Genomic DNA, 26,537 nt, shown 5'->3' with positions numbered 1-26,537 from the left:
CTTGAAGGGGGCAGAAGCCAGATTGGAGGGGAAGCTAGAAGAGAATTGGAGGATAGGAAGTGGAGCGAGCGGGTGTAAACAATTCTCTCAAGAAGTGTGGAGACAGATGATAGGAGGGAGATGGGGCAATAACCGGAGGGAGCCGGGTGGTCAAGGGAGGGGTTTTTTTAAGGATAGGGGATACAAAGGCAAATTTGGAAGCAGCGGGCAGAAAGAAGATGGCAATCCCAGGGTGTAAATGAGAAGAAGAAAAGTCATAGGCAGAGAGGACGGTCATGGGTAAGCAGAGAGCTTCGACAAGCTCGGGGCAGGGGTCCATCGGTCTGCCCACATCAGAGTACCCAGCTAGGCAGAGGCATTTTGGGCAGTGACTGACCTCATTCACCTGAGGCTGGTTAATGATGTTCTTGGCACTGGACGCGTATCTCAAGGTGCTTATGGTCTCTCGGTAAGAGGAATGAGCAGGAGACACAGCTGAGGGGGTGAATAAAGAGACATTTTACTCCGAAAGATCAAGGACCACAGAAAGTACCTTCGTAATCAGCTACCCTCAGCCAGGCCGTTCACAGGTGCCAGAGTGAATCCAGTTCCCCAGCCCCAAGCACACAGCGAAGGGCAGGAATGGGGGGCAGTGGGGGTGCAAAGAAGCGCTGAGAATGCAGGAGGGGGTGATGCAAGGTAGGGGAGGGGCCAGAAAGAGAGTGTCTAGGCCAGTGGGGGTGCGGCCGTGTGAGAGTGGAGGGTACAGGGTGGTGACGGTGTAGTCAGGGGAGGGTGCAGACAGTGCATCTTCAGAGTTGCTATGGCTCCAACTCACTGGCCACCATGATGGTCTGGGAGTTGCCCCCAAGGCTGTCCCTCAGCAGCCAGGTCAGCACCGAGTCCCGATAGGGGATGTATGGCTGCCTCCGGGTCGAACCCCTAACTCGGCTGGCCCCCGGAGAGGAGGTGGTGCTCTTGCTGGGCTCCCCCATCCTGGCTGAGCTCTGGGAGTTCTGCGCTAGAAACAACCCAAGAAAGAAGGATTACAGACAAACAAGTAGGCTGGCACTGTCAGCTGGGCCTCAAAGAACCAACTGGCCTCATCTGCTCTGCTCGGCTCCAATACCCATGAACATCTGGGCCTCCCACTTCAATTCCCGATTGGCTAGTGGCCCTCAAGACTCCAAGACTACTGGCATGGGGCGGCCTTGGGGATTAGAAAGTGGTGCAATAAGGCATCACTCTCCTCCCCACCCCGCTGTCTCCTTCCCTTCCAGCCCCAGCACAGATGCAGCTTCCATTTCACTCTTCACCCTGCGGCGTGCACTCCAGAGGATCCGGGGAAGGGGATTGATGTGCAGAGGTCCCTGGTTAACACGAAGGGCAGTCAGAAGGACGTGGACCACACCTGTACCTGAACGGGCTCCTCAAATGCCTCTCACATCTGAGGTCGAAAACCACAAATGAGTTTTGATTCTTCAAACAGCGAGCTGCATGTTTTCCAAAAAGGACCTCTTAAGAGGTCCTGGTTACAGAGAGCTGGGAAGCAGATGGGTCACTCGAGACCGCTGGGTCCTTACCGAGTGTGGAGATCACGATACCCAGAGTCATCAGAGATCTGTTGATGCTGGAGCCCTCAGTGAGTTGAGGTTTACAGGAGCTGGGATTGGCTCTCTCGCTGAAAAACACACCGAGAGCCGGGATGAGGGCATGGAAGGGCCGGGATCCTGAGCCACCGTTGGTGACCGGCCCTCGGGGACAGATCGACGGGCAGGAGGAAAAGACATGCTTCCTGCCCTCCAGCAGCATTTGGACCGTGATGGGGGTGCCTGGGTTGTTGGCCCAAAGAGGCCAACATTCTAGATCCAGTCCACACCTCAGTCCACACCTCAATTCTCAGTTGCTTCAGGGGCAAGCTCTGATCTAGGCCTTGGAACTGAGAAGGTCAGGATGGGGACGATACAAAGTTTCAACTCAAGCCCCGAACAGGACTTGCCACAATGGTAAATTCCCAGCACTCATTTTAAGTGCTGGCGATAGGGTGGGAGCGGGATAGTAGATCCATATCATCCCCCTCTACCATCCCCTCCAGATTCTTGTAGCTATCATCTACCGCCCCCCAAGCTCCCACCTCCAACTTCTTTAACCATTTTCTCACCTTCCTTCTCTCTTTTTCCATGCCCACTCTGATCCTCAGAGACTTCAACATCCACAAAGATATACCTGGTGACTCATCTACCGCCCACCTTCAATCACTCCTCAAATCTGCCGACCTCCCGCTCCACCCCACCTCCCCCAGACACCAACTTGGACACACACTCGATCTCACGATCTCTAACTGCTACACAATCTCCACCCTCACCAACTCCGAAATCCCTCTCTCTGACCACGATCTTGTCACTTACCTCTTCTCCCACACTCCTCTTCCCCGGAAAATCTCTATTATTCCCCCCACAGAGACCTCCGCTCCCTCGACCCCATCCATCTCTCTCAGCGCATCACAGCCCACCTAGACTCCATTCTACCCACTCTTGATGAGCAAACAGATGCTCTCAACTCCACCCTCTCTACTCATCTCACTTGTTCCCCTAACCCTTCATCGCCCAGCACCACTAACCCACAGTATCACCTTCATTCTTATACTCGAGCCTCTGAACGCTGCTGGCAGAAATCTAAACATCAGGCCAATCTTGTCCGTTTCAAGTTTGCCCTTTCCTATCTTAACTCTGCCCAGCAGAACTATTTCTCTTCCCTTACTGACACCCATGCCCATCACCTTCGTCAGTCGTGCCGGACATTTAACTCCCTCCTCTGGCCCCTGCCCCTTCCCCTCCCCCCAGCCCGGGCTTGGGAGTCAGAGGTCATGGGTTCTAATGCCGGCTCCGGCACTTATCGGCTGTGTGACTTTGGGCAAGTCACTTAACTTATCTGGGCCTCAGTTACCTCATCTGGAAAATGGGATTGAAGAGTGTGAACCTCACTTGGGACAACCTGATTTCCTTGTATCTACCCCAGCGCTTAGAACAGTGCCTGGCACATAGTAAGCGCTTAACAAATACCATCATTATTAGGAAAATTAACACCATCAGGTCTGAGATCCCTAACATCACCCCTCCCTCTCCTCCATCCCCCCCCCCTTTCAGCCCCCTTTTCAACTTTCCCATCCTTCCCAGCAGTATCTTCAGAGGAGATCTCCTGTCTCCTTTCAAGTACCACTCCTTCCACATGCATATCGGACCCCATTCCCTTGCACCTTATAAAAACTCTTACCCCTTCCCTCCTCCCCTCCTTAACTTCCATCTTCAACCGTTCACTCTCCAATGGCTTCTTTCCCTCTGCCTTCAAACATGCCCACGTCTCCCCCATCCTAAAAAAACCCTCCCCTGACCCCACAGCCCCCTCCACTTATCACCCCACTCCTACCCTTCCTTTCCAAACGCCTGGAGTGAGTCAGTCATCTACACTCGCTGCCTTGAATTCCTCTCCTCCAACTCTCTCCTGGACCCCCTCCAATCTGGCTTCCGCCCCCTCCACTCCACTGAAACCGCCCTCTCAAAGGTCACCAATGACCTCCTTCTTGCCAAATCCAACAGCTCCTACTCCATCCTAATCCTCCTCGACCTCTCAGCTGCCTTTGATGCTGTCGACCATCCCCTTCTCTTCCACACTTTATCTCACCTTGGCTTCACGGACTCCGCCCTCTCTTGGTTCTCCTCTTATCTCTCTGGCCATTTATTCTCGGTCTCTTTCGCGGACTCCTCCTATCCCTCCCATCCCCTAACTGTAGCGGTTCCTCAAGGGTCAGTTCTTGGTCCCTTCTATTCTCCATCTACACTCATTCCCTTGGTGAATTCATTCACTCCCGGGGCTTCAACTATCATCTCTATGCAGATGACACCCAAATCTATATCTCTTCCCCTGTTCTTTCTCCATCCCTCCAGGTTCACATCGCCTCCTGCTTTCAGGACATCTCTACTTGGATGTCCTCTCGCCACCTAAATCTCAACATTTCCAAGACAGAGCTCATCTTCTCTCCCAAATGCTGTCTTCTCCCTGACTTTCCCGTCGTTGTGGACGGCACAAGCATCCTTCCCGTCTCACAAGCCTGCAACCTTGGTGTCATCCTTGACTCTGCTCTCTCATTCACCCCACATATCCAATCCGTCACCAAAGGCTGCCGGTCTCACCTTCAAGAGCCTCCCTTTCCTCTCCATCCATACCGCTACCATGTTAGTACAATCACTCATCCTATCCCAACTGGATTACTGCCTCAGCTGCCCTTCTGACTTCCCAACCTCCTCTCTCTCCCCACTTCAGTCTATACTTCACTCTACTGCCCGGATTATCTTTCTACAGAAATGTTCTGGGTATGTCACTCCCCTCCTCAAAAATCTCCGGTGGTTGCCTATCAGCCTCCGTATCAAGCAAAAACTCCTCACTCTTGGCTTCAAAGCTCTCCATCACCTTGCCCCTTCTTACCTCTTCTCCCTTCTCTCCTTCTACATCCCAGCCTGCACACTCCTCTCCTCTGCTGCTAACCTTCTCACTGTGCCTCCTTCTTGCCTGTCCAGCCATCGACCCCTGGCCCAAGTCCTTCCTCTGGCCTGGAACGCCCTACTTCCTCAAATCCGCCAATCACACTTCCCCCCTTCAAAGCTCTACTGAAGGCTCACCTCCTCCAAGAGGCCTTCCCAGACTAAGCCCCCCTTTTCCTCAGCTCCCCCTCCCCTCCACGTTGCCCCGACTCGCTCCCTTTGCTCCACCCCCTTCTCCCCACCCCACAGCACCTGCATATATATGTACATATCTATAATTCTATTTATATTGATGCTTGTTTACTTGTTTTGATGTCTGTCTCCCTGCTTCTAGACTGTAAACCCGGTGTGGGCAGGGATTGTCTTTCTTTATTGCTGAATTGTACTTTCCAAGGGCTTAATACAGTGCTCTGCACACAGTAAGTGCTCAATAAATACGACTGAATGAATGAATTGATTGAATGAATGACTCCAAACACATGTAGAATAGTACATTAGTGTTCACTCTCTGTCTCTGCCTCTTTTTGTCCTTCCCTTCCTCCCTGTCTCCCCTTCTTTTTCCATCTTAGAACCCAGATCGGACTCTCAGGCTTGTGCTCTATCCACTAGGCCTGGGAATCACTAGAGAAGCAGCATGGCCCAGAAGATAGAGCATGGGCCTGGAAGTCATAGGGACCTGGGCTCTAATCCTGACTCTGCCACTTAATAGCAATAATAATGATGATGACGGCATTTGTTAAGCACTTACTATGTGCCAAGCATTGTTCTAAGCACTGGGGTAGATACAAGGTCATCAGGTGGTCCCACATGGGGCTCACAGTCTTAATCCCCATTTTACAGATGAAGTAAATGAGGCAAAGAGAAGTTAAATGACTTGCCCAAAGTCACACAGCCGGCGAAGAGGCAGAGCCGGGATTAGAATCCACAACCTCTGACTCCCAAGCCGGGGCTCTTTCCACTAAGCCACGCTGCTTCTCCACTTGCCTGCTATGTGATCTTGGACAAGTCACTTCACTTCTCTGTGCCTCAGTTCTCTCATGTGTAAAATAGGGATTAAGACTGTGAGCCCTATGCGGGACAAGGACTGTGCCCAACCTGTCCAACCCCAGCACTTAGTACAGTGCCTAGCGCAAAATAAGTGCTTCAAAAAAACCATAAAAAAAAATTAGGCCATGCTGCTTCTCTATTGTAAAACAGACCCCAGAGGGGGTGGGATGGAGGGCCAAAGGCCCAGAGAATTTCTAGAGGGGCCTCGTGGGTATGTGCCTTGCAGTCTAGATGCCCAGCACGGGCGAGCACCCAGAGACTGTTCCTCTCGTACATGGGTTCTGCAGGTCCAAGCGCAGGCTGCCCACTATAATTCCAGGTAAACCAGTGGGGGCACTTTAGAGGCTGTCCTTTCAACTCACATGCTGCAAATGCAAATCCCGAGCCTCATCAGAAGGGGCAGGAACTAGCCAGCAAGTACTAAACCGATCAGCTCCTTCCACTGGCTTCCGGTCCCACGCCTGCCCCCAGCAATCGACGGGCCTCCCTCAGCAGAGGGTGTTCAGGACGCTGGCCCTGGGGAAGTCCCAGCTGTTTCAGGCTCCTGGGACCACAGGTGAGTGAGGGGGACCCAGAGGTGAACTGCAAGGCAAAGGCTGTTAATGGCATTTCAGGGCCTAAGGGCCACCAGGAGGGCCTTCAGGGTGGGAGCCAACTTCCTGGCCACAAACCTGGGCCTGAGGAATGGATCGAACCTGCCATCTCTTGGCCTCTGGAAGGCAGAGAATTTTCCCCACTCATACCCTGGGCATCCAAGAGGGGTCATCTCACAGCAGGAGAGGGGGGCTGAAGGCTGGAGAGACTTCATCACTGAGACCCCTATTCTCCTTTCCTTGCCCCAGGTCAATCTCGGCAGCCGCTTCTTGATGTTTTCCGTGAGGTTGTTCCCTCGGCCCATTGCTCAGAGCCTCGCCTCGCTGGTCAGAAAAAGCCAACTCTGTTGGGAGAACCCAGGCCTTGCTGTGCCTCGGCTGTCTCCGGGTTGGGGTTGGGCGACCCCTACGGTTATTACCTGCCTGCCAGGTCCACGAGGCTGATCTTGCTGGCAATCTCGGAGGGAGTGCTGCACTCCGGGAGGGCCTGCAGGAAGGAGTACAGGCAGACAACAATAAACCAGCCACTTCCCAATCACAGAGAGAATGGATCCCACCGGTCTGCTCCCCCAGGTACCCTGGCTCTGTTAGCCTCTGACCCTCCCAAATCCAACCCCCCAGGAATCATCAGGGGTGGCTAGGTCACTGCTTGGTGAGGGTGACGTCTCATATTTAGTGAAAAGAGCTCTATATTCATTTTGTTTCCCACACCCTCTACATAAGCGTTTAGAGTCCCACATCCACTCTACCCACCGTGGTTGCCCAGTCCTGAATCGGTGATGATGCCCTAACCGGACTCGGCTTGCAGCTTGTACTGACCTGGGTGTAGTGTATAGTGAAGATGGCGTGAGATCTGCTACTGGCCTCGTGGACATGAGTGGCTGCCGTGATTCTACGAGCACAAGGGAGGGCAGGTCAGAGGGGCATTCGTTGCTTCATATATGTTGGTTCCCCTGGGAACCAGGGCAAGTCCAGGACAGGAAGGAGGAGGGAAAAAGTCACCAAGTTTGTAAGGGAGAAGAGTCAGGAGGAAGGAGTCAGGAAAAGCAAGACATCTGCAGACCCGAAAGCAACAGAAACGCAGGCAGTCCCGGAGAAGGAGTTTTAGAGTCAGAGAAAGCTAGTTAGGGCAAAATGAACCTCAGAGTCACGGGAGGTTGGGTTATCCCCATGACTCCAGGCAGGCTGCTCCTAACCTGTCCCACACAGATGAGACTCTCTCCAAGGAAGGACTTAACACTCACTTCAATGTTTGAGGGAAATGCTTCCTTAACCCCCCTCCAAACCCCTCATGTTCGATAGCAAGCTCATTTCCTCTTGTTCTCTCTAGCAGGCAGAGAAATTGGAGGAAGAATCTCTTACTCAGAGTCCCATAGGGAGAGGAGAGGCAACTGGGGAAGAGTTAGAAGCAGCGTAGCTCAGTGGAAAGAGCCCGGGCTTGGGAGTCAGAGGTCATGGGTTCGAATCCCAGCTCTGCCACTTGTCAGCTGTGTGACTGTGGGCAACTCACTTAACTTCTCTGTGCCTCAGTTCCCCTATCTGTTAAATGGGGATTAAGACTGTGAGCCTCACGTGGGACAACCTGATTAGTCTGTATCTACCCCAGTGCTTAGAACAGTGCTCTGCACATAGTAAGCGCTTAACAAATACCAACATTATTATTATTATTATTATTCATTCATTCAATAGTATTTATTGAGCGCTTACTATGTGCAGAGCACTGTACTAAGTGCTTGGGATGAACAAGTCGGCAACAGATAGAGACAGTCCCTGCCGTTTGACGGGCTTACAGTCTAATCGGGGGAGACGGACAGACAAGAACAATGGCACTAAACAGCGTCAAGGGGAAGAACATCTCGTAAAAACAATGGCAACTAAATAGAATCAAGGCGATGTACAATTCATTAACAAAATAAATAGGGTAACGAAAATATATACAGTTGAGCGGACGAGTACAGTGCTGTGGGGATGGGAAGGGAGAGGTGGAGGAGCAGAGGGAAAAGGCATTATTTATCATCAGGCCACCAGGAGAGAACAGAGGCCCTGAGCAGCCCTGTCTGCCCCAAAATATCTGCTCAGAGACTCTCAGAGTCAGTCAACCGTTAAGTCTGAGCTCCTTATCTTCCCTCCCAAGCCCTGTCTTCTTCCTGACTTTCCTGTCACTGTGCATGGTACGGCCATCCTTCCCGTCTCTCAAGCCTGCAACCTTGTGTCATTCCTTGACTCGGCTCTCTCATTCACCCCACACATCCAATCCGTCACAAAGGCCTGCCGGTGTCACCTTTACAATATCGCCAAGATCCGCCCTTTCCTCTCCATCTACATGGCTATCTGACTGGTACAAGCTCTCATAATCCCGACTGGATTATTGTGTCAGCCTTCTCTCTGATCTCCCTTTCTCCTGTCTCTCCCTGCTCTAGTCTATTCTTCATTCCACTGCCCAGATCATCTTCCTGTAGAAATACTCTGGGCATGTCACTCTCCTCCTTAAAAACCTCCATTGGTTGCCTATCAACTTCCGCACGAAACAAAAACTTCTCACTCTGGGCTTCAAGGCTCTGCATCACCTTGACCCCTCCTACTTCGCCTCCCTTCTCTCTTTCTACTGCCCACCTCTGCTGCTCACCTCCTCACTGTCCCCCGTTCACACCTATCCCGCCGTCGACCTCTGGTCCACATCCTACCGCTATCCTGGAATGCCCTCCTTCCTCACCTCCGCCAAACTAACTCTCTTCCCCTCTTCAAAGCCCTCCTGAGAGTTCACCTCCTCCAAGAGGCCTTCCCAGACTAAGCTTCCCCTTTTCCCTCTGCTCCCTCTCTGCTCCCCCTTCACCTCCCCTCAGCTAAGTCCCCTTTCCCTCCTTTCCCTCTGCTCCTCCCCCTTCCCTCCCTTCAGCATTGTGCTCATTTGTATATATTTTTATTACCCTATTTGTTTTGTTAAGGAGGTGTACATCCCCTTGATTCTATTTATCGTGATTAAGTTGTCTTGTTTTTGTCTGTCTGTCTCCCCCGATTAGACTGTGAGCCTGTTAATGGGCAGGGACTGTCTCTATCTGTTGCTGAATTGTACATTCCAAGTGCTTAGTACAGTGCTCTGCACATAGTAAGCACTCAAAAAATACTACTGAATGAATGAAAGTCAGACCTCCCAACCCTTTCCCTTGCTGTCCCCTAAGCCAGGGAAAACAAATATGATCTCTTCTCTGTGTTCAGCTCCTTCAAGGCCTTGGAGCAACATTAGAATCAACCAGCCCTAGCTCACTCCCAAAGGGGCAAGGGAGGGGAGGTAGGGGGCATGGGGTGGGAGTTGGAGGCACAGGTGACACTGGGGAAAACCGAGGTGCCCAAATTTCTAACTGGACGGAATACCGATCATTGCAAATCTTGAATGTAGGAGTACGGGGATTTTGGCAAGAGACTGCTTCATCTGACCTGAAGCCCCCTTCAAATTATGGAGGGGCAGTGATTGACACCTCAGTGCAAAGCTTCTTGCTCAGTCCAACCTTCATTCATTCAATAGTATTTATTGAGCGCTTACTATGTGCAGAGCACTGCACTAAGCGCTTGGAATGAACAAGTCGGCAACAGATAGAGACAGTCCCTGCCGTTTGGAGCACCACCAACTCCAGGCTCCAGGCCTGGGAGCAGAGCCGCTGTCCGCTGGTGCTCTGGACCAAGCTGATCTGCTGCTTCACTGAGAGGCAAGAAGGAAAAACTCGATGGGGAAAAAAGAACAGTAATACACACAAAAACCAAAACTGTTACCTGTTTGCTATTCCCTCTTCCAGGAGTCTCACAACTTGCTCATAGTTGGTCACTACATGCTGAGATAATCCTGTTAAATTGATGGCGGGGGGGGGGGAAATCAAATTTTCCTTCAAAGAAGTCCAACCCATTCCTCCAGTAACTTCCTCTCCCATTCCTGTTCTCTCTCCCTTTGAGGACAGACCTGAAGAGAATCTTGAACGATAGCCGTGGGTTCCCTTGGCCCCCTAGTCCTCTGCCCTTCCTGTAAGCAAGGGCATGCCATCATCTGCCCAAGGTTTACCACGGAGGGAAGTGACACAAGAGGGACAGGACGCCAACCCTCCCTGACAACTTTCCCAGATTCGTCTCTTCTGGCATGGCATAGGAGCAGGGATGGGGGGAAATCCAGGTTGCCAGTCTAGGAGCTGTGAACTGGGAAATCCCCAACCCAGGTCCTCCAAGCTGTTGAGCACGTGGCAGGGCCTGGTGTATCCTGTCTCTGGTACCCCAGCTCTAGTAGGGCTAGGAACGACATGTCGGGAATCTCTTTGGTGGCAAAGTTGGCCTGATATGCATCCCTGGGGTCAGATGGGGCTCAGAGAGCTGTGACCCAGAGACCACTGGGACCATTCAGTCTCTGGGGATCATGCTGCTTGGGAAGCAGCATGGTGTAATGGTTAGAGCACGGGCCTGGGAGTCAGAAGGTCATGGGTTCTAATATCTGCTCTGCCACTTGTCTGCTCTGTGACCTGGGCCAAGTCATTTCACTTCTCTGGGCCTCAGTTACCTCAGCTGTAAAACGGGGATTGAAGACTGTGGAGCCCCACATGGGGCAGGGACTGTGTTCAACCCGATTTGCTTGTATCCACCCCAGCGCCTAGCAGAGTGCCTGGAACATGGTAAGCGCTTAACAAATACCATCACTATAACCAAAGTGGACTCCCAAGTCCAAGAATTGGACCCAAAGTCACTCCAATCTTTGGTGTTTGAGACGGGGAAGAGCTGGAACCCTGCATAGTTGAGCTATCTGATGGGACCCAATCAATCAATCAATGGTATTTTGGGAGAGCTTACCATATGCAGAGCACTGTACTAAGTACTTGGAAGAATGCAATATATCAGAGTTGGTAGACACATTCCCTATCTAGTGACTTTTCCAGGTAGGATTGGGCCTGGGCCAGCCTTTCCAAGCCTCGTTACTCCCGGAGGAACTACCATGCTCCCACCCCAGCCAGTTGTGGACAAGACTCACCTCGTTGGGGCTGGGGGACTTTGCTGGGGAAGGGATCAGATCTACAGCCTGAAAGATTGGTCAGTTCTGCTGGGGTTTACTGACCAAGAGCTCAGTGAGGGAACCCTCACGGCTAGGACTGGTCGCGGGGACAGCCCAGGTGCTGGGCACCTAGGAGAGCACTGGGGATCCAGCTAACTGAGCTAATAGACTATTCTTTGCTCAGAAAACAGCCCACCAGTGCTTCTCAGTACTAGGTTGAAAAACACAGGCTTAGGGGAGATGCAATATTGCCATGACTTTTGCCCCAGGGATGCCCCACTCAATTTTCACGAGAATCCAGTGCTAAGGGCATTGACACCCTCCCTCCCAGCGCCATGAGAGATCCAGACTGCTCAGATCAGAGGGAAAATGTCTACTTGACTTCCTAACCTGAAAATGTTTCGCAATTTGTCCCACCCAGTCAGAAACGCTCTTCCCTCCCATCCCATGCCACCTCTGCTATGGGAGTAGCTCCAAATTTATCTGTCTACCCCTGCCCCATCCTCGGTGTCCACTGTCCCTATCCCTCCCCCCAACCACTGCTCTCTTCCCCACTCCCTGGGCATGTCTCCCCTTTCCCTCAGAAGCTACGTTTGCAACTCCAGGAATCTTACCTTGGACATAAGGACCCGCCTCTGGGTGCTCCCTGACACGCAGGGTGAAGGGCTTCTTCTGGTCTGACTGCTTCAGGAGGTCTCTTACTCGCTCATTGTAGATTTCTAGGAAACTAGAGGTGAGAAATGAGGAAGGAGTGAGCTGAAACAGGTAACCAACAGCTCAAGGCCTGTGGGGCTCTGTTGAAGGAGGGCTTTCCTGCATCCCAACCTTAACCATAGAGATCCCCCTCCCCCCTGCCCAGGCAAGTCCTGCTCTCCTGGCCCAGGCAGAGGAGCACCGAGAGGGATAGGTGGAGGTGGTAATTTGGACTTTTGTTCCCGGGTCAGGGAGGAACGGTGGGGTCCTACCTCACTCTGATCCTATAGGGTGGGGGCTGCTCCAGGGAATGGCTACCCCTCAGGAAGAGGCCCTGTACAAAACAGAGGATGAGGGGTTTACCAGCCAGTGAATCACAGAGGAAATGAGACACAAGAGGACAGGGAGGAACAGAGACGATGCGGGTACCTCGCAGATCCGTGGCGTCAGCCCCACCGAAGCCTGGAAGGTAGAACAAAGGAAGTTATCCTGGTTATCCCCCTGATATTTCAAAGCCTTATTCCTCCACTTCAAAGCCTTACTGAAGGCACATCTCCTCCAGGAAGCCTTCCCTGACTGAGCCCTCTTCTCCTCTCACTTCTTTCTGCACCGCTTTTACTTGCTCCTTCATTCATCCTCCCTCCTGTCCCCCATCACATTTGTATATATCTGTACATATCTGCAATTTATTTATTTATATTTATTAATGTCCGTCTCCCCCTCTAGACGGTGGCTTGTTGAGGGAAGGTAATGTGTCAGATGTTCTACTGTACTCTCCCAAGCATTTAGTATGGCACTTTGCACACAGTAAGAGCTCAATAAATATGACTAAATGGTTGAATGGATGAACGAATGATACTGAAGACCTCCACAGCACCCAATCCTGGGGGGCCTTCTCCACAACCCGCTCCCTCCAGCTCGGAGCACCACGGTTCAGCCCCCGTTTCCCCCTGTGGCAGATGGTTTAGGGAAGGAGGATCCGGCAAACGTAAGATGGATTGACCCAGGATGCCGCTCTACACAATCATAATAATAACAATCGTGGTACTTGTTAAGTACTTTCTAAGTATGAAGTGCTGGACTGAAGACAAGATAATCAGGTCAGACATCACCCCTGTCCCACATGGGATTCAAAACAACCCTGCTAAGAAGCCTCCAGATCCTGGTTCTATGATGAACCCCTCCTCAAACTTTTAGGGCTCACTCACCAGGGCAGGACACCTGACAAGAGCACATCAGCTTGTTCTTCAGGAAACAGCCCTCTGGATCCAACCACTGAACTGCTGGCCCTGTTCCATTGTCCACCACCCCATCTCCTCAACCTTCACATGAAACAAAAACTCCTCACTCTTGGCTTCAAAGCTCTCCATCACCTTGCCCCCTACATCACTGCCCTTCTCTCTTTCTACTGCCCACCCCATACACTCTGCTCATCTGCCACTCACCTTCTCACTGTCCCCCGTTCATGCCTGTCCCGCTGTTGACCCCTGGCCCATGTCCTACTGCCATCCTGGAATGCCCTCCCTCCTCACATCCACCAAATTAACTCTCTTCCCCTCTTCAAAGCCCTACTGAGAGCTCACCTCCTCCAGGAGGCCTTCCCAGACTGAGCCCCCCTTTCCCTCTGCTCCCCCTTCCTCCCCTCCCCCCTCCCACCCTCTGCTCTTCCCCCTTCCCCTCCCCTCAGCACTGTGCTCATTTGTATATATTATTTATTACCCTATTTATTTTGTTAATGAGGTGTATAACTCCTTGATTTATTTATCTTGATGATGTCTTGTTTTGTTAAGTTCTGTTTTGCTTTGCTGTCTGTCTCCCCCATTTAGACTGTGAGCCCATCATTGGGCAGGGATTGTCTCTATCTGTTGCCGAAGTGTACATTCCAAGTGCTTAGTACAGTGCTCTGCACATAGTAAGAGCTCAATAAATACTATTGAATGAATGAATGAATCTCCTCTTTACCAATGGCCTGGTTGTCCAGGACACAGAGAGCCACCCATCCTGCCAGTCTCCTCTTTGCACCTGGGAACGATGATGCTGAACTGTTACGTTCCTCAACACTCCTCGCCCTTGTAGCCAGAGCAAACTGGCAGCTGGTGGAGGAGCAAATACCAGCAGGAGCCCCTCTAGACTGTGAGCCCGTTGTGGGCGGGGAATGTGTCTGTTTGTTGTTGTATTGTACTGTCCCAAGCGCTTAGTATAGTGCTCTGGACACAGTAAGCGCTCGACAAATACGATCGAATGAATGAATGAAGGAGGACAGGATAATTTGTTCCTTCCTCTCCATCCAAACAGCCATTACGCTGGTTGAAGCACTTGTCATATCCCACCTCGACTACTATGTCGGCCTACTTGCTTACCTCCTTGCCTCCAGCCTCTCCCCTCTCCAGTCCATATTTCACTCTGCTCTCCACATCATTACCTAAAAAATTGCTATGTGCAGGTCTCCGCATGCCTTGATGGCCTCTAACGGTTGCCCATCCATCTCCACATCAAGCAGAAACTCCTCACCATCGGATTCAAGGCTCAAGATCAGCTCTCTCACCATTATTTGTTCTTGCTCCTCTCCCACCAACACCCCGGCCCCCACGCTTCACTCCTCAACACAACCTCCTCACTGTCCCTCATTCTCACCTCACCTGCTGTGGAGCCCTTGTTCACATCCTCCCTCTTGCGTGGAACTCTCTTACCCTGCATATCTGACCGGCCAGCTCTCTTCCATATTCAAAGTTCAACTAAAATCATTCCTTCTCCAGAAAACCTTCTCTAAGCTCTCACCCCTATACCCTATCTTCCCTCCCTCACCCAAGCACTTAATCCCACCTCCTAAATACCTTCGTACTCAACCCCACCATTCCACCACTCAGAACGATTCTGTCCACCTACAGTGTTAAAGAGGTCAGTCAGGTCATTTCCCTGGAAAAAGATAGCTAAGGACAAATAACCGGACGCGGGGACCATGGGGCGTCACCGAGAAAAACACAAAACTCCACACCCCAGCACTAGTTACACCCAGGGTTCTACTTTTCTGTAGGAATACACCCAGGCAAGGGCAGCTCTGAGAATTGGGAAAAATGATAAACTCAATCTAGGTGTTGAATCAACAGAACATGATTGATTGGGCCTGTTTCTGTTTCTGTCAGTTGCTTTCTTTACCAGTAATTTAACTTAATGTCTCTTTCCCCAACCAGAAAAGTTCCTCGAGAGGGAGGGATCAGGTCTACCAATTGCATCATAATCTTCCATGTGCTTAGTATACGTTTTGCACACAGTGAGTTCTCAATAAATACCACAGGTTACTTTGCTTGGCATAGCTGAGGGTGCCCAACCTTTGACTGGTTTCACTGAATTAATGATACAAAGGGAACAGTTGTGCCTGGAGCAGATCAGCCGGCCATTTGCTCAAACTTTCACACCAACGAAGGGGATGCAGACTCTCCCTGCCCTGCCAGGAGCTCAGCTGACTCCCCCAACCCCATCCCAACTTGTCCGCCTGGAAGGAAACTGGAGCTCATCATTCTTCCTGCTGCAATCTGATGGCTTCGGCTCAAGAGCTGAGCAGGAAGAGCTCACAGCTCTGAAGAATGAAGCTGTCACTCACAGGGGTGCCCATCATGGTGTAGGTCTTCCCCGAGCCTGTCTGTCCGTAGGCGAAGAGGCAGATGTTGTAGCCTTGGGCGGCCCCAGCCAACACTGCGGTCCCCAGGTCCTGAAACACCTGTAAGGAGAGAAGCAGAGTGTGCTCTGGGTCGGGCAAGCTCCTTGACCAGGAAGACCAGTTCCACTGGCCTAGCTGAATGGGCTACCTGTAAGCCATAGCCTTGACCCATGGTCCAGAGCCACTGAAGCAGAACTGGGCTTCAGGTCACCATTTGGTGTCCCCTTAACCCTCAACAGCCTGCAGACCTCTCCTTCCTGCCATGTCTCCTTGCAGAGTGGAAGGAGTCAAACCGCTCTTCCATCTCGCTGAGTCCATGCAAGTGGTCCCCAGATGACCGTCTGTGGCCCCAGAAAGGAGATGGGTGATGGAGGACTGGGCAACAATCCTTTTAGCCAGGTCAGCGGGTGGCCATCTACAGTGTTAAAGAGGTCAGTCAGGTCATTTCCCTGGAAAAAGATAGCTAAAGACAAATAACTGGACATGGGGACAATGGGGCATCGCTGAGAAAAATACGAAACTCCACACCCAGCACTAGTTACACCCAGGGTTCTACTTTTCTGTAGGAATACACCCAGGCTGGGGCAGCTCTGAGAATTGGGAAAAATGATAAGCTCATTCTAGGTGTTTAATCAACAGAATATGATTGATTGGGCCTGTTTCTGTTGATAAAATACCCATTAGGGATCATATGGCTCAGTGGAAAGAGCACGGGCTTAGGAGTCAATGGTCATGGGTTCTAATCCCGGCTCTGCTGCGTGATTTTGGACAAGTCACTTAACTTTTCGGTGCCTCAGTTACCTCATCTGTAAAATGGGGATTAAGACTGTGAGCCTCACGTGGGACAATGTGACTACCCTGTATCTACCCCAGCGCTTAGAACAGTGCTCGGCATATAGTAAGCGCTTAACAAATAAAACCATTATTATTACAAACCCCACCTTCGGCCTGAAAACAGAAGAAAAACATGTTGGATGTACCCTCAGTCAAAATACCACAGTGTCTTCTCATTAGCTTTATAATAATTTGGCAGAAGAATCTAAACGATAATAGTAGTTATGACATGCATTAAGTTCTTACTACGGGCTACACACTGACCTAGAGAAAAGGTAATGAGATAGGATACAGTTCCTATCCCGCTCGGGACTCACAATCTATCATCTCTTTCTTATAGATGAGTTGAGGCCCAGAGAGGTTAAGTCACTTGTCCAAAGTCACAAGGTAGGTTAGTGGTAGAGTTGGGTCTTGAATGCAGGTCGGCAGACTCCCAGTACCACAATCTTTCCACTTGGCCTCCCTGCTTTCAGATGCAGTGAAAGAACGTGTAGCTCACGGAAGTTGGATGGATTATTGTCCGGGAGGCCTCAGGCTTGCGCTGACTACACAGTCCCTATAGACTATAAGCTCATTATGGGCTGGGAACATGTCTGCTAATTAAGCTAATTGCTCCTTGAGCAAGTTGTCTATGCTTGCTGTCTCAGGTTCCTCTCCTCCAATTCTTTCCTTGACACCCTCCAACCTGGTTTCTGTTCCCTTTGCTCCAGAAAAACCGCCCTCTCAAAGGTCACAAATGTCCTCGCCAAATCCAAAGGCCTCTACTCCATTCTAATCCTTCTCTACCTCTCAGTTGCCTTCGACACTGTCAACCATCTCCTTCTCCTAGAAACATGATCCAACCTCGGCTTCACTGATACTGTCCTCTCCTGGCTCTCCTATCTCTCTGGCTGCTCACCCTCAGTCTCTTTCGTGGGCTCCTCCTTTCTCTCCCACCCCCAAACTGTGGAAGTCCCTCAAACTTCAGTTCTGGGTCCCCTTCTATTCCCCATCTACACCCACGCCCTCGGAGAACTCATTCGCTACCGTGGCTTCACCTACCACCTTTTTGCAGTTGATTCCTGGATCTACAGCTCCAGCCCTGATTTCTCTCCCTCTCTGCAGTCTCACATTTCTCCTTGCCTTCAAGACATCTCTACTTGGATGTCCTGTTGTCATCTCAAACTTAACATGTCAAAAACAGAACTCCTTAACTTCCCACTCAAACCCTGTCCTCCCCCTGACTTTTCCATCACCGTAGACAGCACCACTATCCTTCCTGTCTCACAAACCCGTAACTTTGGTGTCATCCTTGACTCCCACGTGTTCAACCCATCACTGAATCCTGTCGGTTTGACCTTCACAAAATTGCTAAAATACACCGTTTCCTCTCTATCCAAACCACAACCAGGTTAATACAATCACTTATCCTTTCCCACCTTGATTACTATATCAGCCTTCTTGCTGACCTCCCAGCCTCCTGTCTCTCCCCATTCCAGTCCATACTTCACTCTGCTGCCTGGGTCATTTTTCTTCATAAACGTTCAGGCCATGTTTCCCCACTCCTCAAGAACCTCCAGTGGTTGCCCATTCACTTCTGCATCAGATAGAAACTCCTTACCACCGACATTAAAGCACTCAATCACTTTGACCCCTCCTACCTCACTTTGCTACTCTCCTCAGTCAGTCAGTCAATTGCATTTCATTCAAATGTATTTATTGGGCCCTTACTGTGTTCAGATCACTATACTACGCACTTGGGAGAGTACAACAATAAACAGACACATTCCCTGCCCACAGTGAGCTGACAGCTTAGAGTCAGACATTTGCATAAATAAATAAATTAATAATAATAATAATAATGTTGGTATTTGTTAAGCGCTTACTATGTGCAGAGCACCATTCTAAGCGCTGGGGTAGACATGGGAATCATGTTGTCCCACGTGGGGCTCACAGTCTTAATCCCCATTTTACAGATGAGGTAACTGAGGCCCAGAGAAGTTAAGTGACTTGGCCACAGTCACACAGCTGACAAGTGGCAGAGCTGGGATTCGAACTCATGACCTCTGACTCCAAAGCCCATGCTCTTTCCACTGAGCCACATATTACAGATATGTACATAAATGTTGTGGGGCTGGGAGAAGGGATGAATAAAGGGAGCAAGTCAGGGTGCCGGGGAAGGGCGTGGGAGAAGAAGAAAGGAAGGTTTAGTCAGGGAAGACCTCTTGGAGGAAATATACCTTCAAGGCTTTTAAGTCATTAAGGCTTTGAAGTGGGGGGAGAGTAATGGTCTACTGGATATGGATATGGATATTGGATACCTCAGATTGGATATGAAGCGGGAGGATGTTCCAGGCCAGAGGCAGGACATGGACAAGAGGTCCCTGGCAAGATAGATGAGATTGAGGTACAATGAGAAGGTTAGCAATATAGGAGGAAAGTGCAGCCCGGGATGCAGTAGGAGAGTAGCGAGGTGAGGTACTTACCTCACCTTAGTACAGTGCTCTGCACATAGTAGGCGCTCAATAAATACTATTGAATGAAAGGTAGGAGGAGGGAGCAAAGTGACTGAATGCTTTAAAGTCACCTCAAACTTAACACATCCAAAACAGAACTCCTTATCTTCCCACCCAAACCTTGTCCTTCCCCTGACTTTCCCATCTCTGTAGACAGCACCACCATCCTCCCCATCTCACAAGTCCATAACCTTGGCATTATCCTTGACTCCTCTCTCTCATTCAACCCACATATTGATTCATTCATTCACTCAACTGTATTTACTGAACTCTTACTTTGTGCAAAGCATTGTACTAAGCACTTGGGAGAGTGGGAAAGGACACACTCCAGTCCCACATATTCAATCCATCCTTAAATCCTGTCAGTTTGATCCTCACGGCATCACTGAAATCTGCCCTTTCCTCTCCATTCAAACTGCTTCCACACTAATCCAAACATTTATCCTATCCCACCTTGATTACTGTATCAGCCTCCTTGCTGACCTCCCTGCCTCATGTCTCTCCCCAACCTAGTTTATTGCTGTTGTTTATGTTATTTGTTCAGCACTTACTCTGTGCCATCCCCGGGTATAAGCACTGGGGTAGATGCAAGCTGATCAGGTTGGACCCAGCCCCTGTCCCACATGGAGCTCACAGTCTTAATCCCCATTTTCTAGATGAGGGAACTGAGGCACAGAGAATTGAAGTGACTTGCCTAAGGTCACAGAGCAGATAGATTAGAATCAAGGTCCTTCTGACTCCCAAGCCCATTCGGCCATTCGCCTGCCTTTTCCCTGAAATTACCCTCAGGACCTATTGCCTTGAGGACCCCGAGCCGTGTCACACCTCTCACCCTCTCTAACCCTTCCCCAGAGCCTGTGGACCGAACTGGGGGTGGTGGGGTTTGGGGTCCGGTCTCGGCCCTGTGGGCTAGGGGAGGAGATGTCCTGGCCCAGCCCCCACTTACTCTGCTGCCCAGATCATTTTTCTACAGAAACATTGAGGTCATGTCTCCCCTCTTCTCAACAACCTCCACCTCCATGTCGAATAGAAACTTCTTATCATCAGCTTTTCCCTCCTGCCTCACTGGATGACACCCAAATCTCCATCTCCAGCCCTGATCTCTCTCCTTCTCTGCAGTCTTATATTTCCTCCTGCCTTCAATACATCTCTACGTGGATGTCCTCCCGTCATCTCAAGCTTAACGTGTCCAAAACAGAACTCTTTATCTTCCCACCCAAACTCTGACCTCCCTGAGACTCTCCCATCACTGTAGACAGCACCACTATTCTTCCTGTCCCACAAACCTGTAACCTAAGTGCCATCCTTGACTCCTCTCTCTCGGTCAACCCACATATTCAATCTATCACTAAATTCCGTCAGTTCCACCTTCACAACATCGCTAAAATCTGCCTTTTCCTCTCCATCCAAACTGCTACCACGCTAATATAATCACTTATCCTTTCCTGCCTTGATTACTGCATCAGCCTCCTTGCTAACCTTCCAACTAGAGGTTGTGAATACTGATGCACTTAAGTGACAAAGAAGTACTGAAATGGTAGCTGGGGATACAAGTTGGGGAAATTAGAAATCAGTAGGGGAAGAGCTCCTGGAAAGTTGAAAGAGAGTGGCCTAGTGGAAAGAGTATGGACCATGAAATCAGGAGACCTGAGCCCAAATGCTGGTTCTCACATTTGCCTGCTGGGTGCCCTTAGATAAGTCATTTTTAACTTCTTTGTGCCTCAGTTTCCTCACCTGTAAAAGAGGGATTAAATACCTCTTCTCTTCTCTCCCCCTTAGACCCTGAGCCCCAGGTGGGACAGACACCGGAACCAATATCTTTATAGTGTGTATACCCCCGGTGCTCAATACAATGCTTGGCAGGTAGTAAGCATTCAACAAATACCTTTATTATTATTGCTATTTGGAAATTAGATAGGGGGAAGCACGGGCCCCGGATACGAGGGCAAGCTGGACCAGAGTTAGTGGCAAAGACTGGGGCAACAGACTGACTCAAGACTACTGGGGTGAGGTCACTCAAAATCTTTGGGATCCTGTTTATTGGTGCCCCCAGTGATCACAGCCATAAAGAAAACACAGCCTCCTTGGGGTAGGGATCGAGGAATGGCCAGCACCAAGGTGTGAACGTCCAGTTCCAGGAATCTTGGGCTCATGAAAGCTTCCTCCCTGCCTCCTCCATCCCCATTTCCCTCGCCTCTTCTCTCGCACAGATCTCATGTGGTTGCCCAGCCTAGGCGCAGAACCCAACATGGACTGTCTCACCCAGTGCCAAACTGTAAAAGGCCAAGATGATGCCAGCTGCCACTGGCCTGCAGTTCTTCTTAAGCAGGACCCTGTACCAGATCCCCCCAGGACAAAACATCAGCAGAGCAAAAAAAATAAGTGGTTTATAGGGACCAGGTATCCTGGCCGATCTTCTGGGGCTGGGCCTCTAAAAAGCTATGACGGGACCAGCCCGCAACAAAAGGCAGCAGGAATGTCACCCACCTGGGGCTCACCTGTGTTCATTCATTCAATTGTATTTATTTAGCACTTACTGTGGGCAGAGCACTGTACTAAGCGCTGGGGAGACTACAATACAATGAACAATGAAGCTCACCTTCCCTGCCCACGATGAGCTTACAGTCTAGACAGGAGGGAGACAGACATCGATACAAGTAAATAAAATTACACAAATATACATAAGTGCTGTGGGGCTGGGAGGGGGGTAGAGCAAAGGGAGCAAGTCAGGACGATGCAGAAGGGAGTGGGAGATGAGGAAAAGCGGGGCTTAGTCTGGGAAGGCCTCCTGGAGGAGATGGGCCTTCAATTAGGCCTGGAACAGAGGGAGAGTAATCATCTGTCGGATTTGAGGAGGGAGGGCATTCCAGGACAGAGGCAGGACGTGGGCGAGGGGTCGGCGGTGAGACAGGCGAGATCGACGCACAGTGGGAAGAGGAACCAAGAGCCTGAGCTGCGTTGTAGGACAGAAGCGAGGTGAAGCAGGAGGTGGAAAGGTGGGAGAGCACTTTAAAGCCAATGGTGAGAAGTTTTTGTTCGATGCGGAGATGGATGGGCAACCACTGGAGTTTTTTTGAGGCACGGGGGTGACATGTCCTGTACGTTTTTGTGGAAAAACAATCCGGGCAGCAGAGTGAAGTATGGACTGGAGTGGGGAGAGACAGGAGGCTGGGAGGTCAGCAGGGAGGTTGATGCAGTAATCCAGGCGGGATTGGATTAGTGATTGTATTAATGTGGTAATGGGGCTCAGGATCCACTGCTTAAGGGGGCTGTGGGCCCTCATCCTTCCTGCTGCATTCTCTGGGCCTGGGGAGTAAAGGAAGGGGAAGGAAGGGCACAGCAGTGGAGGAAGCAGGAAGAAACAGATAGTTCCTCTCCTCAAAGAACCTTACACAATCTTCTTAATGGATTTCCACGTGGCTATCACTCTGTCTCTGCTTCAGATGTTGACACCACTGGTGGGCCCTTTGTGACCTCTTGCTGATGGGCTGCTGAGCACTTTATCAATTTTTCTGCTTCGGGGACTAATTTTGCAGAGGAGTGAATTCTGTCCTCCTTCTTTGGGTTCCCCTCCCACAGACTGTGCCGAAAACAATCCGTTTTCTGTCTGCTGAATGCAATTCTTTCTTCCATTTCTCATATCTGAAACTGGGGGGGGGAAGCCACAGAGAAGCCCAAAAACTGGGTTCTTTTTTTTTCCTCCAGCGAGTCTCTGCCCCTTAGCCTGCTTTCCTGGCGGTGGCTCGCTAAAAGGGCAAAGTTATCCTCCCTCCCCCTGAGAAACCAGTCAACAGGATCACCCCCAGAATCCCATCCTCAGGCCAAGCTGGGGGACTGGGGACTGCCCAATAGTGGCTGGTGAGGCCCCACTTTTCAGCTGACTGCAGGCAGCAAGCTGATTCAGCAAAGCAATCCAAATAGTATCAGGGTGAATTCTAATCCTGATTCTTACAAGAATCATAAAGCACGCACTTCATTCATTCATTCAACCATACTGATGGAGCGCTTACTGTGTACAGAGCACTGTACTAAGCACTTGGGAGACTACAATACAACAGACCCATTCCCTGCCCACATGAGCTTACCCTCTAGAGGCGGGAGACAGACATTAACATAATAAGTAAATTATAGATATGTACATAAGTGCTGTGGGGCTAGGATGGGGGAAGAACAAAGGGAGAAAGTCAGAGTGACACAGAAAGGAGTGAGAAAAGAGGAAAGGAGGGCTTGGTCAGGGAAGGCCTCTTGGAGGAGATGTGCTTTCAGTAAGGCTTTGAAGGGGGGAAGAGTAAGTATCTGTTGGATTTGAGGATTTCAGACCAGAGGCAAGACATGAGCTAGGGGTTGGCAGTGAGATAGGTAGGCAGTGAGTGACTGAGGCACAGTGAGAAGGTTAGCATTAGAGGAGCGAAGTGTAAGGGCTGGGTTGTGGCAGGAGAGTAGCGAGGCGAGGTAGGAGGGGGCAAGGTGATTGACTGCTTTAAAGCCAACAGTGAGGATTTTTCGTTTAATGTGGAGATGAATGGGCAACCACTGGAGTTTTCTGAGGAGTGAGGAGACATGTCCTGAACGTTTTTGAAGAAAAATGATCTGGGCAGCAGAGTGAAGTATGGACTGGAGTGGAGAGAGACAGGAGGCTGGGAGGTCAGCAAGGAGGCTAATGCAATAATCCGGGTGGGATAGGATGAGTGACTGTATTAACATGGCAGCCGTTTGGATGGAGAGAAAGGGACAGATTTTAGCGATGTTGTGAAGGTGGGACCGAAAGGATTTAGTGATGGATTGAATACGTAGGTTGAATGAGAGAGAGGAGTCAAGGATAATGCCAAGGTTACGGGCTTGTGAGATAGAAAAGATGGTGGCGTCGTCTGCAGTGATGGGAAAGGCAGGGGGAGGACAGGGTTTGGGTGGGAATATAAGGAGTTCTGACACATTAAGCTTGAGGGGATGTGAGGACCTCCAAGTAGAGATGCCTCGAAAGCAAGAGGAAACGTGAGACTGCAGGCCTGTGCTCTTTCCACTAGGACTGGCTGCTTCCCTCTCTCATGCCTCCCTCCTAGAAGGTGCTGACCCAAGTGAAAAGATTTCATTTCAGCTGCACCAGAAACTCTAGAAAGAGCTTAGAAATAACCAGTTTGGGGTGCTGGTGGTGTTACTGATGACTGCTTTGGCTGCTGCTGCACAGCGAGGGGAGGGACTGGGGAGGAAGAGAGTGGGTACTCTCACCTCTACTTTTTCATTTCCTTGCGGCTGTATAGTGGTCAGGCTGTGGAATCCCTGGACTCCCTTTCGGGCTCATACTAGATTACTTTCGGGTGACAGGATCAAACCCTGAAATCTGGTCCTAAAGTGAGGTGTCCATGAGAGAAGGTGATTGCTCTGATTGCTAGGCTGGTCTTGGGGGAGAAAGGAATCAGGAATCAGGGATCAGCAATCTGGTTTGGAAAGAAGGTGGAAGGAGAAACAGCTCATCCGGGGACTAAAGTGCTAGGCCTGAAAGAAGTTAGGAAATGAGGGAAGGGAACAGGCTGCACACAAGAACGGCAAGGGAAAGGTACCCAGGCTCCATGGCCCAAACCAAGTAGCCTCTAAACCCCCCACCTCCTCCCCATCGATCCTCCACCCTGCCAGACAAAAACAGCTCCGGCTTTTCCAGGGCCGCTAGAAGGGCGGCCGTGGAATGACAGCGCGGGAAGGAAAGGGTGGGTTAACAGGAAGTTTGCTGCTTTTAGCTCAGTCCCTGGAGACTCCAAATCCAAGTAAGCATGCTAATCTCTTTCCTCCTGTGGCTCTTTTCCGTTTATAGTTCACTACCCTCAACCCAGTCACCAGGACACAACTAAAGAATAGGACCAGGGCCCGGGGAGTGGACAACAGCTATAACGCTCATCAGATCCTGTACGGAGCTGACACTGGATCCACCCCCACTCCACTCAGGGACACCATGATGCTTGGAGAAATAGTGGGGTTACCCTTCTGAAGGCAGAGGCTTGGCCAGATGACCTACAGGGTCCCAAATGGCACTGAGGAAAGGATCAGAAAGAGACACTCCCCCCCGCCCCCGGAGTGGACTTCCAGCCCCCTAGCATTTAAGTACGCATCTTTACACTCCATCACTTAACCCGTCTGTAATTTATTTCAACGTCTGTCTCCCCATCTAGACTTGAAGCTCCTTGTGGGGACGGATCACGACTACCAACTCTGTTGTACTGCACTCTCCTAAGCGCCTCATACCATAGTCTGCACACAGCAAGGGCTCAATTAATACAATTAATTGCTTAAGTTTTCACATTGTGGCTCTGGATCAGTGAGTCCGGGCTTACCTCCTTCCATCTCTGCCTTCAGAAGGACCCAGCTAACTACACCCCCCGACACAGACCAGTTCCTATGGGTGTATATATCTGTAATTGATTCCTTTATATTAATGTCTGTCTCTCCCTCTAGATTATAAGCTTACTGTGGGCAGGGAATGTGTCTGCTCTATTGTTATATCCTGCTATTCGAAGTGCTTAGTACAGGGTTCTGCACACAGTTAAATGCTCAATGAATACAAGTGACTGACTAGTAAGATCCAGGGTAGATAAACCCGATTAGATTGTAAGCCCATCAATGGGCAGGGATTGCCTCTATCTGTTGCCGAATTGTACATTCCACGTGCTTAGTACATTGCTCTGCACATAGTAAGATCTCAATAAATACTATTGAATGAATGAATAAAAGATAATCAGGATGGCCACAGTTCTGTTCCACACAGGGATCACAGTACTAATCCCCATTTTACAGATGAGGTAACTGAGGCCCAGAGAAGTTATGAGACTCACCCAAGGTCACAGAGCAGACAGTGGCAGATCCACATCCCCTGACTCCCAGGCCCGAGCTCATTCCCCTTGGCCGCGCTGCTTCTCAAAGTCTATCTGTCATACAGATTCAACAATAGTGTAGTCATATTTAACATTAAAGGTTAAAACATGTAAAAGAATCCTGGACTATTTTCCCAGGGGTTCTGGAATAGATCGTAATTTATAATCTGAAAGTTTATGGGAAAACACATCTTCACCATGCAGTCGCGTTTTCAAAGCATATATCCCGGTTGTATCATGGGGCCTGCCCTCACCTTCCCACACAGCCCTCTGGGCAGCAGACCCAGCTGTGCTCTCATCTGGTTTATCTCTCAAATTGAGTTTGGCAACAGAAAAACACTTCGCCAGGACCCACAGATCCGACCACAAGTATGCTCTAACAGTTTATAGGACCCCCACAAAGTTGAAGACGCAATCTTTTAGTGTTTCTATTCATCTGGGGGAGGCAGAAGGCAGCCGCTGACAGAATTCAGTTATTCCTCTCTCTTACCAACAGCTGGGCTTGAGAGGGATCTAATTATTAGTGTCAGTGTGGCTCATGACCAGAATTGTTGAGGGAACAGCAGCAGGCAGACTAATCCGGCATGTGGCTACCAGAAAGCCAAGTTTGCAACGACTTGTCAGCTGTGTAGACTAACATGGATAACAATCAATCGTGCTTATTGAGTGTCTGCTGTGTGCCGAGCACTGTACAACGCACCTGGGAGAATACAATGCAACAGAGTTAGCTGGGAGACATGTTCTGGGTCCGTAAGGATCTTACGGTCTAGAATTCACTATCTGTAAAACACCTCCTTCCCCCTCCGACAAATCCCCC

General features: G+C 50.3%; 1 protein-coding gene across 5 annotated transcripts in view; it reads right to left on the bottom strand.

Annotated features, from left to right (window-relative positions):
* STARD9 (StAR related lipid transfer domain containing 9) overlaps positions 1 to 26,537 on the bottom strand; it is a 106,851-nt gene that overhangs the window by 47,254 nt on the left and 33,060 nt on the right. For 4 of the 5 annotated variants that reach the window (XM_029078391.1, XM_029078395.1, XM_029078394.1 and 1 more), the window contains exons 4-13: positions 15,475 to 15,591; positions 12,303 to 12,335; positions 12,146 to 12,207; positions 11,795 to 11,907; positions 9,926 to 9,995; positions 6,977 to 7,049; positions 6,577 to 6,644; positions 1,563 to 1,660; positions 818 to 1,000; positions 377 to 474 (exon numbers count right to left, since the gene is read on the bottom strand). In XM_029078391.1, the coding sequence (XP_028934224.1) occupies positions 377 to 474; positions 818 to 1,000; positions 1,563 to 1,660; positions 6,577 to 6,644; positions 6,977 to 7,049; positions 9,926 to 9,995; positions 11,795 to 11,907; positions 12,146 to 12,207; positions 12,303 to 12,335; positions 15,475 to 15,591 (915 nt within the window). The remainder of the gene's footprint in view (positions 1 to 376; positions 475 to 817; positions 1,001 to 1,562; positions 1,661 to 6,576; positions 6,645 to 6,976; positions 7,050 to 9,925; positions 9,996 to 11,794; positions 11,908 to 12,145; positions 12,208 to 12,302; positions 12,336 to 15,474; positions 15,592 to 26,537) is intronic. The other variant, XM_029078393.1, reaches the window with a different exon arrangement.

Source organism: Ornithorhynchus anatinus, chromosome 13 (assembly GCF_004115215.2).
Source record: "Ornithorhynchus anatinus isolate Pmale09 chromosome 13, mOrnAna1.pri.v4, whole genome shotgun sequence".
Classification (NCBI taxonomy): domain Eukaryota; kingdom Metazoa; phylum Chordata; class Mammalia; order Monotremata; family Ornithorhynchidae; genus Ornithorhynchus; species Ornithorhynchus anatinus.
Note: the sequence above shows the minus strand (reverse complement) of the source record. Positions and strands in the feature narration are given on the sequence as shown.